The sequence below is a fragment of the Sarcophilus harrisii genome, chromosome 5 (assembly GCF_902635505.1).
Source record: "Sarcophilus harrisii chromosome 5, mSarHar1.11, whole genome shotgun sequence".
In the NCBI taxonomy this organism is placed as follows: Eukaryota; Metazoa; Chordata; class Mammalia; order Dasyuromorphia; family Dasyuridae; genus Sarcophilus; species Sarcophilus harrisii.
The window spans coordinates 38,279,404-38,293,788 of NC_045430.1; the positions used below are offsets into that span (position 1 = coordinate 38,279,404).

The 14,385-nt window shown below is 34.4% G+C and overlaps 1 protein-coding gene across 3 annotated transcripts in view; it reads right to left on the reverse strand.

The window, feature by feature from the left end:
* The window catches only part of CEP83 (centrosomal protein 83), a 112,045-nt gene that overhangs the window by 10,501 nt on the left and 87,159 nt on the right, over window positions 1-14,385 (reverse strand). For all 3 annotated transcript variants that reach the window (XM_031940841.1, XM_012550561.3, XM_003771028.4), the window contains 5 exons: window positions 9,854-9,968; window positions 5,508-5,652; window positions 5,243-5,392; window positions 2,827-2,902; window positions 408-565 (listed from right to left, as the gene is read on the reverse strand). In XM_031940841.1, the coding sequence (XP_031796701.1) occupies window positions 408-565; window positions 2,827-2,902; window positions 5,243-5,392; window positions 5,508-5,652; window positions 9,854-9,968 (644 nt within the window). The remainder of the gene's footprint in view (window positions 1-407; window positions 566-2,826; window positions 2,903-5,242; window positions 5,393-5,507; window positions 5,653-9,853; window positions 9,969-14,385) is intronic.

A 14,385-nucleotide genomic window follows, 5' to 3' on the forward strand; every position in this document is an offset into this window, starting at 1 on the left:
CTGAAAATTACTTTTATAATGGCTACTAGCTGTTTGCTATCTGCTAACATGGAAATGATTTTATTTTTGGTAATATTTTCTGGTGTCCATCATGTCCAGTATTTCACATCTTTTTTTTTTTTTTTTTTAAATAAAGTATTTAGTGAAGTGAGCAGAACCAAGAGAATAATCTGTAGACTTAAAACAACATTGTAAAGATTATGGAATCACTATGGATTCAAGCTGAACTATATCATTCACTCACAGATGGAGAGCGCCCAGACTCAGAGTGAAACAGTCTCAATCTTAGTCACTCTCTCTCCCCATTTTCATGTCTGTGCATATGCATCATGTGCACCCCTATCTATATACAACAAAAACCAGGACTGCTGAGAAATGTGTTGTGCTCCATTCAGAAGGGAACCTACTTTTCAGCCTCTAGCTGAGTCTTTTCTGCCTGAGTCCGTGCACTCCGGTATTCCTGTTTCAGCCTTTCCACTGTCTCCTTCAGCAACCGGTTAGAATCCACCAACTCAGTCTCTGACTGTGTGAGGGAGGTAACTTGGATCTGTAAATTACTGATTTGCTTTAAAAGAAAAAGCAATGGGAAGAAAAACAGAAAAACATCAGATATAAGCCAGAAAGGACCTGGATGTTCTCACACACACACACACACACACACACACAATGTACCCACTCAAAGGTGCTGTCAATGGCTCAAACCACAGGCTACAATCACCAGGAACAGTTTTGATGGCCAGCGTCTGCCTAGCACCCACTTTCTACCCCGTGGGTTCCATTTCTCAGTCTGCTAAGTCTTTGTCCTCTATCGTCCTCACAATGAAGCAGGATGGTTGAGAAGAGAAAACAAAATTCAACCATTACCATATTCTTGTAGTACAATTGTTCCCTGACTTTGAAAATACCATATCAGGTCTTGAGTTCAGGAAAATAGAAAATCATTCACAGTAAAAGTAATGAATAACAGGGATTCCATTAACTCCATCTGACTAAGGTGGTTAGTTCACACAGTGACTATGGTGACTATGATGATTATGTATATACCAAGAAACACAACTCCCAAAACTATTCCTAGAATGCTATTAGACTAAATCTTTTAACAAAGTATCTTCCCTCCACCACCAAAAACCTACTTGGATACCTACATTGATCAAATTAACTGAATATTTATTATTTATCAGAATATATATAAAGTTTCCTTCAAAATCATAAAACATTCAATTTTATTGCTCCATGAAATATTATTATTAATAAAAGCATTTTAGTGAGAGGAAAATTATTTTTGTTTTTAAAATAGACAAAATTTTAAATGCTTTTTAAAACTTATCTTTATCTCACCTTGGTAAATTTCTATGTTTTGCACATATCATATAATCTACAAACAAGTATATTAGCAGGATAAAACTAGGATTTATGATTGTGATTTCATTGTTGTAGGAAGCTTCCAAGTAAAGAAATTTCCTCCACCAAAGCAATGAAGTACCTTCTCCGCAAATCAGAGTCTTATAGAGTTACCTAGAGCAATGAGAACGTGATGTGTCCAGAGTCATGAAACCTAGACATGTTAGAACTGGAATTTGAAGTCCACTCTTTTTTCCTTTCACAATCATTTCTCTTCCCCTATGCCCAGTGCTTCTCTATACTTGTATAGAGTGTATGTATATATGTATATATATGTAAATAGAAACATATAAGCACACATGTGGTGTATATGTATGTAAACATAATTTACAAATGTTGCTCTGTCATTTTAGTCATGTTTGTCTCTTTTTTTCTTGGCAAAGATACTGGAGTGCCATTTCCTTCTTCAGCTCATTCTACACATGAGAAAACTGAGGCAAACAGGATTAAGTAATATCTAGAAAGTATCTGAGACCAGATTTGAATTCAGGTCTTCCTGACTCAGACATGGTACTTTCTCCACTGGTCTACCTTGTTGTTCTTCAATTTATAAAAAGATATCTATATCTATCTATCTATATACATCTATATCTATCTATAGATAGATATAGATGTATATAGATAGATATTTATAGATAGATAGATATAAAGTATGTATGTATATAGATGGTATGCTCGAATTTTTTTTTTTTTTTTCTGAAGGTGTGTGCATGTTCAGCAAACAAAATGTCTATGGAACACTTGAAATGGTCTCTGCTCTCTCCTCTTTCCTGGAATGGAGAGTTATAAGTTTATTTTAGCCATATTTGCAAATATTCTGCATGATAGCTAAATGAACAGGCAGTTTTTAAAAATCCTCACCAGCCACAGGCTGATAAAACTAAAAGTGATAACTCCTCTGCAACTACTCAATTGTGATTCAGAAATCATCACTACATTGGAACGAAATGTGGCTAAGCATATACAAAGTTCCAAGCAGGATTCCAAAAAGAGCTACTCTTCCCTTTTGCTTTAAGGCTCTGTATACCCTCATACAAATCTGTTGATTTTTGCCTAAAAATTCTTAATGATAAAATCAACATTTCTGAAATCTCCCTCCTTCCCTCCCTCTTCCTTCATTTCTCTCTCTCTCTCAGGGCAACAACAACTTTCCAAACTAAAACTGACTTTCGAGATTGAACTCAGTGACATATTAGTAACTCCAGTGATGGGATTTTTACAATGCTGAAATCATAAAATCTAAAAAAAAAAGGTGCTCAAATCTCTTTGAGAACAGGGGCTGTCTTTTGCCTCTTTTTGCATCCATAACCCTCAGTGTAGCATGTATTAAGTGCTTAATACCTGCTTACTAACTTAACTGAGACTGTCTGATTGAATCAGATCTTTAAATAAGCAGTTAAATGTTAACCAATACTAAGTTCTTACCAGTTTAAGATCAGCATTTTCAGTTTTTTCTTTTTCTACATTCTCATTAGCAATAATCTGCTGCTGAAGCTTCATTCTAAAAATTTGACAATGTAACAAAGTATGTTAATAATTTTTAATGTAATGCTAGGTTTTTAGTAAAGGTTGAATATACTGAAAGGTTATTCCCTCTTTATGGAAAGACCATCCTGCCCAGTCATTGCACTGTACTCTATACACCCTGCTAGGCTCTGCCATCTGGGGTCTCAATCCCCAAGGTGCTGCCTAGTACAAGAGTAGGAAAGGACATTTTAGAACTTTTGGTCAAAATGTCAGCATCAGAGGAGAGAGAGGAAAGGAAAGTGAGGATCCTGCATCAGGGGAGAAAGAGGGCAGCACATATACAGAAGTATCTCTATGGACAGACCAGGTTTAAATGTTTCTACCTTTTTCCTCCTCAAACTCAAAGCATTTATTTTCTAGGCCATTTATTGGACCTAGTGTTGCTATGAAAGAGTGAAGAATCGTAAATAGTACTGGACTTATAACCAGGAAGATTTGAGTTCAAATTATGTCTCTAGCACTTGCTAAATCTAGTGGTGGGAAATTCATTTAACCTGAAAATTCTCTAAAATTTATCTACTAAGTCACAGCTGTGGGCTGCATTTGATGGTAATGGAGTGAAGTAACTTGGGAATGAAATAAGCATTAGAGTGTGACCATGGCTCCAGGACACTATAGAGGCAATAGCCTCAAAGTTGAAGGATCCCTATTTCAGGCAATTCTCAACAGAGTGCAAACATAGGCTATGCTAGTCAGCATGAAGGTGAAGATCTAGCTAAAAATAAGAATGAAAGGAGAGAGAGAAAGACAAACAGAAGAAAATAGGATGAAGGGAAATACACAGAAATCATAACTGTGAAAAAAATTTTATTGCAAGGTTTTTTGATAAAGGCCTCATCTCTCAAATATATGAGAACTGAGTCAAATTTATAAGAATTCAAGTCATTCCCCAACATACTTATTTTATCCCTTATTTTCTCATGGAATCACTAAATTCAGTTTAGTTCATTCTGATTTTCAAAGACTAATACACTAAAGTAGCTTTGTACTTCTTGTGTCTAGTCAAAAAAAAAATTGCAATCTGGGAGGAGAAAAAACCTCAGGATTTCTGGACAAAACAGAAACAACTGCTATTTACATTCACTCTGAGCCAACCATGGCTTAACGGTCCACGGGTCCTCAACTTTTTAAATGGGGGGCCAGTTCACTATCCCTCAGACTGTTGGAGGGCCGGACTATAGTAAAAACAAAAACTTGGTTTTGTGGGCCTTTAAATAAAGAAACTTCATAGCCCTGGGTGAGGGAGATAATCATCCTCAACTGCCGCATCTGGCCCGTGGCTGTAGTTTGAGGACCCCTGGTCCTTAACCAATGACTAAGTGGAGCCTGACCTGAGATTTATTGTTGGCCCAAGCAACTTCTACTTATCTAATAATTACGATAGGGTCTCATTCTTTGAACTTCTATCCCTAAAGCACCAAAGAAGTTTAGTAAATACTTGTTGATTAATTGACAAATGCATCTTTCTATTGTTATATGAAAATTATTTATTCCCTTAAACTGGAAATATATTCCTTTATATTACTAAAGAATTCAACAATCTTGTTTTCCACTAATTTCTAGCTAGCTTCTCTTAAATTATCAGAAATTCCACATCAGTGATGTCTGAATTATGTTATTGTATTATTTTTTTTTAAACCACATAATAAAAAAAGACAGCACACACAACAGAGATACAGCTAACCTTCCAAGTCTGAAATAGCAAGGGATATAATACATGATTAATGGGATGGGAAAATAATCCTTAATGAAGCAAAGTTAAAAGAATGGGAGTTATTTTGCTTAGAAAAGAGAAAACTAAGGGTCAAATTCATTATTGTATGATAGAGGTTTGGAAATATTGGGCAGTAAATCAATATGTCTGCAAAAGACTCAACAAGAGTAACTGGAAGATTTAATTATAGTAGGGTAGAGCTTAAGTGAACAAGGAATTGGCTTTTTAAACAACCAAGAGATAAAACCTTGAAGCAAAATCCTTAAAAGAATGTCCATATTCGCTTCCCAAAAATTTTAAAGAAAACAACATACAGTCACATAGATGGCCTGGTTTGACATCAATGCTCCTACAAGTGGAGGCTGTATTAAATATCTCCAGGTTCCTTCTAGAATTGTCATTCTAGACTCACTAGCTTAATTCTAATAATCAATCTTCCTACTCAAGAACCTCACTTCCAAAAGTCTATCATACTCTTTTTATTAAATGAATGGGGTACCTCAAAAGAGGATTATGCTACCTTAACATATCCAAGTGAGAAGAGTCACTAGAAAGAAGAGTCACTTTGGAATAAAGAAATTATATGGACAAAGATGTCACCTAATACTCTGCAGCTCCCTTTTGGTTGACTCTTCCGCCATCTGTGAAGCCCGCAATTTCTCTTCAAACTGATCCTTTTCAGATTGCCTCCAGACATCTTGTTCCACTTTAGCTTTCTCTAAATCTGCTAATTTGTTTTCAAGTTCTAGCCTAAAAACCGACAGATGATAATTATGTTAAAAGAACCACAATAAGGATAAGATGGCAACAAAATGTTTCCATTTACATGGGGAATTAAAACAAAACAAGACATTTAAGCCCTTACTTTTCATCTTGCAAGGCTGCTAGTTTCTGGTAACCTTCTTCTTTGGCAGCTTGTATTTTCCGTACTAATTCACGATCCTTTTCTAATAAAAGCATTTTGTGGCGTTCAATGGTTGATTTGAGGATTTCATTGTCTGATTGCAGTACTAGTTGGTTGGTTTTTAAAGAAGGAAAAAAGGATGAATTGTCTTCATCATTACCATTAAGTTAAAAATTGGATTTAACAGGCATTCACAGATGTTGGTTAAAAAAAAAAAAATACAACTTTGCAAACTAACAGTAAAAACTATCTTTCTGAACACATAATTTCAATTTCAATAAGCTCGTTAAAAGTACCAACAAATTTTCCATAGCATAAGAAAACTCAAGGAGAAAAAAATCTTAGGAATTAATTTGTGTTAACTGTTAAAACCAAAAATAAAGACCTATCTTTCACCTTCATCTCAAAGTTTTATTAAGGGGATTTTCATTATGAAAAGACCTTTTGTTACAAAATAATTTCACCCATAAAGACCCAAACTGCAAGACAAAAGATAAAGAGTAAATTTTCATCAGGTTTGATTTTAAAAAAGATCTATTTCTTGCCTAATGACTCTATGATGAGAGAAAATAGGTAACACTGGCTCACTGTCCTGATGGTTGTATTCGAATTAATGCAGAGCAACACTTTAGACAAGGTCTAAAGCACCCTGGGAAGATGAATATAATCCTCAGGCTAAAATGGGAGATTACTCTCCAATCAAACGTAGCACCCAAGATAAATTATACTCTTAACTGACACAGCAAAGAGGCAGAGTAAAGCAGGAAGTTGCAGAGCTCTCCCCAAAACTGTTCCAAATTACTTTAAATAATGGCTCTACACAAATTTTAGAACATCAGAACACACAAAAAGCTAGAGTAACATTTTCCATTTCAGCAGGAAAGGTCCATGGCACCAGGGTGGGAGTCCAGAGCATAGTCCTGGTGCAGGTCACATGGCCCCAGCATCAGCCAACAGGCTTTGAGGCCTCTGAATCAGTAGACCTCTCAGTCCAAAGACTAAAGACAATCTGGAAGGACAGCAGGAAACGTTTCTGTGATTAGGGTGAGAGCTTTGGGAAACAAACAAACCAGCAGTGGTGGCTTCTGGAAGCCTTAGCTCATAAAAGGTCTCTTTATTAGCACTGAGGAAGGACTCTCTTGCTTTAAACACAATAGAACTTAGTTACAGTGCAGCAGGGATCCCAAAAAAGAGTGCTTCTGGTCAGGTCCCTAGAAGGACCTCTGAAAACGGCTTGGAACAGTGCACCCCCCCACCCTGGAAACAGAGCCCTACTTTAATAAAGAGTTTAAAAGGCCAAGAAATGAGCAGAAAACAAAAAAAGATTCTGACCATACAAAATTATTAAGGTTGGCAGCCCTTTTTGTAGCGGCTAAAAACTGGAAACTGAATGGATGTCCATCAGTTGGAGAATGGCTGAATAAATTGTGGTATATGACTATTATGGAGTATTACTGTTCTGTAAGAAATGACCAACAGGATGATTTCAGAAAGGCCTGGAGGGACTTACACGAACTGATGCTGAGTGAAATGAGCAGGACCAGGAGATCATTATATACTTCAACAACAATACTATATGATGACCAGTTCTGATGGACCAGGCCATCCTCAGCAACGAGATCAACCAAATCATTTCCAATGGAGCAGTAATGAACTGAACCATCTACGCCCAGAGAAAGAACTTTGGGAGATGACTAAAAACCATTACATTGAATTCCCAATCCCTATATTTATGCCCACCTGCATTTTTGATTTCCTTCACAAGCCAATTGTACAATATTTCAGAGTCTGATTCTTTTTGTACAGCAAAATAACGTTTTGGTCATGTATACTTATTGTGTATCTAATTTATATTTTAATATATTTAACATCTACTGGTCATCCTGCCATCTAGGGGAGGGGGTGGGGGGTAAGAGGTGAAAAAATGGAACAAGAGGTTTGGCAATTGTTAATGCTGTAAAGTTACCCATGCATATATCCTGTATATAAAAGGCTATTAAATAAAAAACAAAAAAAAGTAAAAAAAAAATTATTAAGGTGACAAGAAGAGCAAGACATACTCAGTAAAAGATAACAAAGTCAAAGTTTCTATAGACAAAACCTCTAAGAATAAAAAAAAATTGGGCCCAGGTCATGGAAGAACTCAAAAGATAATTGAAAACCAAGTAAGAGAGACAGAGGAAAAAATGTAGAAGAGAATTGAGAGTGGTTATAAAAGGAAATGCAAAAAGCTAATGAGGAAAAACATTTTAAAAAGCAAAATTGGCCAAATGGGAAAGGAGGTGCACCAGCTCATTAAGGAAAATAATTCTTGGAAAATTAGAATTGTCACAATATAACATTCTCACTTTTTTTGTTATTTGCTTGCATTTTGTTTTCTTACTCATTTTCTTTCCTTTTTGATCTGATTTTTCTTATGCAGCAAGATAATTACATAAATAGTTCACATATATTGGATTTAACATATATTTTAACATATATAACATATATTAGATTATTTGCCATCTAGGGGAGGGAGTGGGGTGAAAGAGAAAATCTGGAACACAAGGCTATGCAAGAGTCAGTGTTGAAAAATTATCCGTCCATATTTTTGAAAATAATAAGCTTTAATAGGAGAGAAACAGAGAGAGAGAACTGAAAAAAAAAATCTATAAGCATAAGACATGATTACTGCATCATTTATACCAAGGGAGGGATTACACAAATTAATGAACTTAATAATACATCAAAGTTTTAGAATAACAGTAAATAGACATCTTAGTTTAGATAAGGGCAAGCAATCTCTTAATGATGAATGCTACTAGTAATTTATGATTATTTATAATATATCTGGGACCAGAGAGGCAAACAAACAAACAAACAAACAAAACTAGAGAGGAAGAAAAGCAAAAAAAGAGAAAATAGTGGTATATGTGAATAGGAATACTGGAAGTAAAAAAAAATGGAGAGGGAAGAGAAAGAAAAAAAACATGTAATGTTATAGATTGTCATTAACAATTATTTTACTGTAATGTCCTTCTCCATGTTCTATTTTCATTACCAATAAAATGAGTTGACATTAAAAAAAAAAAAAGGAAATTAGAATTGAACAAATGGAAGCTAATGACTTTATGAGAAATCAAGATACAATATAACAAAATCAAAAGAATGAAAAAATATAAAACAATGTAAAATATCTCACTGAAAAAAGTCCTCACTGACTTGGAAAATAGATCCAGGAGAAATAATTTTAAAATGATTGGTCTACCTGAAAGCATGAACCAGAAAAAAAGAGTGTGGACATCATCTTTCAAGAAATTATTAAGGAAAAACTGTCCTTCTAATCTAGAAGCAGAGGGTAAAATAGAAATTGAAAGAATCCATCAAAAACCTTCTGAAAAGGATTCCAAAAAGAAAACTCTCAGGAATATTATAGACAAATTCTGGAACTCTCAGGTCAAGAAGAAAATACTGCAAGCATCTAGAAAAAAACAATTCAAGTATAGTGAAGTCACAGTTAGGATCACACAAGTATTTAGCAGCTCATCATTAAAGGGCTTGGAATATGATATTCCACAGAGCAATGGAGCTAGGATTATAATTAAGAATCACCTACCCAGCAAAACTGAATATAAATTCTTCAGGGGAAAAGGTGAATATTCAGTGAAATAAAGAACTTTCAAGTATTCATGATGAAAAGACTAGAGTTGAGTAGAAAATTTGATTTTCAAATAAATACAGGACTCTGGTTCTTCTAAGCTAGCTCTAGTACCACCTGGAGGACAAGGTAGCCCATAGCAATCTCACCATATTTAGATTGCCAAGATTTTTGACTTTAGGGGAAGAAAATATTAATGGAGGTGGATAGTGAGCAAAATGCCATTTATTTCAATAAATTTGATTTGATATATCATATTTACCAATAAATGGGGCCAAGGAGCATCTCATTTACTATAGAGAAATTCAGGAGCACTTAAAAGTTCTATCATAGTCCTTAAGTATGAAATCCAGTCTTTGCATGGGGAAAAAGAGAGAGAGAGAGAGATCATGGAATAGTGACGATAGGAAAAAAAAGGTCATATGACCATAGCCTCAAAATAAGTTTAAGACAATAAAAACCAATAAGACAACAGAAAGAATAGATTTATAATCAAAACATATAGATGTTATAATTTAATACAAAAACCAATATGAAGTATTATAAAACTGAATTTTGGTATAGATAAAAATAAAGTGACAATCTGAATGTTCTAGGTCTATAAGCTAATTAAGCTGGAAACTTCATTTAGCTTCTATAAATAACAGCAAAAATCATAAGAAATACTTACCATCCACTTGACTTTGAATTTTGTTTCTTTCTCTTTCTACTTCACTTTTAGTTCTTGCTGCTTCCAGTTTAATATCTGCTATTTCTAATTTGTTTGAATGTTTAAGTTCTTCAACCTGTTGGTAATTTGAAAGTAAAATTATTATTATTTTTTTTTTTTTATTGATGAGGGCACATACACATACTCTCTCACTAGCTGTTAATGAGATTATGCTTTGCCTAACAAGCTATTACATTTGTTTCTGGCACAATTTCACACTCAGTACCATGTTAGAAAGTCACCTAAATGAATTTACCCAGGTCCTAAGATCCAAGAATCTATATTTTAAAGCTCAAGAGAATCCAAAAAATTTCATTACCACACAAAGCCATGGCTTAATGATACTCATTGTGAACTATTAATCTCTATCCTAAATCCCTGCAGATTAAACAGTTAATAAACACTATGTGTTCTATTTTATCAACATTCTTTGTATAACAAAGACATAATAATGAAGTTCATTATTGAGTCATTCCTCAATCATCACTTTTCTACACAAAATAATACAAGATTCAATATCTTTTACTTCTTTAATCTTCTTCACTTTTCCAAGTATTTCATGATGTTCAGTTAAATCAGTAATGTATATAGATGCACTATCACCTTAGATTTATACAGTGTATGTATGTGTGTGTGTGTATGTGTATGTGTGTACATGAGAAAGCTTCTTGCTGAGTAAGGACTTAACAAACATCATAAAGTTAATATGTGATGAAGCAAGAATTTTAACTTAATCCTTTTAAGTCCAGTGTTGTCTCTATTAAACCCCTAAATTCTCAAATATTCAATAAAGGTTATAAAACCTCAGATTCTCTGTCTTTAATCGAATCCCTTATATATTTGAAATGTCAAAGGGAGTGAGGAGTACCAAGAGAACACTAAGTACACCTTATCATCAGAGATCAAATTCATCTTTCTAAGATCAAGTGGGGCTCTATAAACCAATCAGCAAAGGAGTCTTAAAGATAAGGAGGGACAGTACTAGAGATAGTAGAACCTCATTGGAGAAAAGGGATTCCCCGCCACCAATACTTTGTTGCTCCAAGAAAAAAAAAGCTAAATAAAATGGTGGCTTAAAGGAAACAATTGAAAAGGTATGAAGGATCCATTGAGTAATTGTGGTTATTTCTAAAAGTGCCAGGTATAACATCAAATAAACTGATGGTTTAAAAAAAAAACTCACAAAAAAGCAGCTCACTGACGTCCATATTAGTATTCAGCAAAGCTGACTTCCTGAACAAGGGCAGGCTACCCAGATTTCCTATACCTACTCTGGCAAAAATCTGAAATTTGCACCAAACAAAATGATCAAGAAATCCAATGAGAAACTAGAGTAACTTCTTCTATTCCTGAAATACAACAAACATCAGCTAGAAATCCATGGATAAGAGGGAAAAAAGTCACTGAAAAACTGGTGTTTACCCAGGCAAATGAATATACTGCATCCCAGCATGAGTGGACTCAGGTCAGGGACGCAAGCAGCCTAGAGGATTCTATGTCCAGAAGCAGCCAAAAAGAAACCCTGACCCCACCTCCTGCCCTCAGGATGTAAAGTCAATGTCTTGCCTTCTGCTTTCCCTCAGCTATAATCCTTCTAATGTCTTCTTTCCCATCAACAGACTGATGGACTAAAGCAATTTACAGTTATACATTCTACCTCCTTCTGTATAACTTGACAGGCAGGAGGAAGAGTTGACTGGCTTCACATTAGATTTTTAAAGAGAGTATGTTCATTTTACATTTAAATGAATTATTGAAAATTACTGCACAAAACAAACTGAGCAGTACAGAGGGAAAAATCTGGTCCCTAAGGCTACAAGGGATGCTTTTATAGAGGAAAAAAATAGTAAGAAGTTAAGATTTTAAATAATACTTCAAAAACATTGTTCACAGCTTTCTTTACATTTTCCAATTTTAAGAAATGATTGTTTGCAATGCAAAGGAACACCTGGGGGTGTTTGATCTGTAAGTCAATAAAATTTGGGTAAACATTTGTTGGATGTTAATATAGATCTTGTATCCTTGTGATTAGAAATAACTTACCAAATGTGATCCTATGTAATTCATTCTATAGAAGGAAACATTAAGTTCTCAATCAAGGTCTGATTCTGGGGAAAATGTTTGCTTGCTCTAAAGGAAGTCCATTATGAACTTAATGTATGTGCATATAATGAGTCTTTTTCTACTAAATAGTGAGAGTATATTTTATTATCTAATCCTTTTTGTAATCAGATAAGCACTTTTTTTTGCCTGATGGCTTATTGACCTTAAGGGTATAGCAAGTGTTCCCTCCTTATAATTCTCATTCTGGATCACAGGAAGACTGAACTCACCATATTAGTGGATTTATCAGCCAACTGAACTAACAGTTAAGACTACCATCTGAATATGAGTGACCAGAATAATACATTTCTGAATTCCTGAGTAATTATTTCTAGCTATCATTACCATTCATTTCTTGAATTTGTGCATTATATTGAGCTTATACTATAATCCCTAGGAAAAGAGTCTTGGATTTTGCCATTCTTTAAATTCATTAAAGTTCTATTCATATTACTTAAATCTCTAAAGATACCTGACCATTTGACATAATTTTATAATAGTTTGATTGGCATGGCACTAAACTAAAAGAATTAATAAGTGATATTGCTGCATTTGTACATTGGCAATTAATATTTCTTCAACTATTTTGGGTTGTCTTTGTTTCTATGAAGGGTATCACAGAGCTGTATTCATATAGTTTCTATGCATGACTTCAGTAAATAGACTCCCAAGTATTTTGTGTATGCTGTACATAATGGAATTCTTCAATTTTTTTTTTCTGCTGGATTTTGATGGTGCTATTTAAAAATGGTGATATTGTACAGAGATTTACTTTTTATAAATTTGATAAACTTATTTCAATTAATTTTAGTTGACTTGAGCAAATTCATGCTTCCTTAGACAACCTTATTCAACACCCTCTCTTCACTCTATCCCCTCCCCTCCACCAAGGGCTCACCATATTTATCCTGAACTTTGTGTAAACACCCAACTAGCAAAGCCCACTCCCAATTTAAAACTTTCAAGCTCAAGAAACTGATTATCAGCACTGAACCAGCCCAGCTGCTGTTGCTTGGAAACCTCTTCCACTCTAAAACTTAAAAAAAATTAGTAAAAAAGTAAAGAGGACTCTAACAATTGACAGCTTTTATGGGGAAAGAGAAGAACAGATTTCAAACCCTGAGGAGACTAAAGGCAGATTGTCTCCAGATGAAACTTCAAAAGGTGATGAAACCTGATCCCCATCATACAAGGCTCTCCTGGAAGAACTTATAAAGGATCTTTAAAGAGATCTACAAGAAAAACGGGAAAAGGAAATAAAAGCCTTGCAAGAGAGTTTGGAAAAGGCAACACAAAATAGACATAGTGAAATGGAAAAAGCATATAACTCATTAAAAGACAGATTTGATAAACAGGAAAAAGAAAGCAACTCCAAGAAAAAACAGAATTTGTGAAATGGGAAAAAAAATTCCATAGAACAAAACAACTCATTCAAAAATTCAACTGGACAAATACAAAAAGAAATTAAAAAAAAAGTAAATGAAGAAAATAACAGACTAAAATTCAGAATTGAACAAATGGAAACAAATGACTCAATTAGGCAACAAGAATCAGTCAAGCAAAACAAAAAAAAACTGAAAAATTTGAAAAAATGTAAAATACCTAATGGGGAAAACAACCGACCTGGAAAACAGATTTAGGAGAGACAATCTAAGGATTATTGGACTCCCTGAAATACATGATGAAAAAAAGAGCCCAGACACTATTTTTCAGGAAATCATCAAAGAGAACTGCCCAGATGTCATACAAATAGAAGGTAAAATAGACATTGAAAGAATTCATCAATCACTTACAGAAAGAGACCTCAAAATTAAAACTCCAAGAACTATTGTGGCTAAATTCCTATCAGACCAAGGAACAAATAAATACTACAAGCAGTCAGAAAAAACCAATTCAAATACCAAGGAACCACAATAAGGATCACTCAGGATCTAGCAGTTTCCACATTAAAGGATCAAAGGGCCTGGAATGTGACATTCTAAAAGGCAAAGGAACCTGGTATGCAGCCAAGAATAATTTCCCCAGCCAAGCTGAGCATTTTCTTCCAAGGAAGAAGATGGACATTCAATGAAATAAGTAAATTCCATTTATTTCTGATAAAAAAACCCCAGAGCTAAACAAAAAGTTTGATCTCCAAATATAGGACTCAAGAGAAACATAAAAAGGTAAAAAGCACTCTTGAGAACCGTATTTTTGTTATAGGTATCCATAAAGAGAACATGTGTAACTTGTTTTACTGTTATAATATAAAAAAGGTTCTAGAGGTGGAAAGGAAATTGTACCAGAAAAAGGGAAAGTGTAGGTAAAAAGAGGGAAATTATATCTCACTAAGAGGCAAAGGAAACCTATTATATCTGAGGGCTTCAAGAAGGGAGGGGGATGAACAAAGT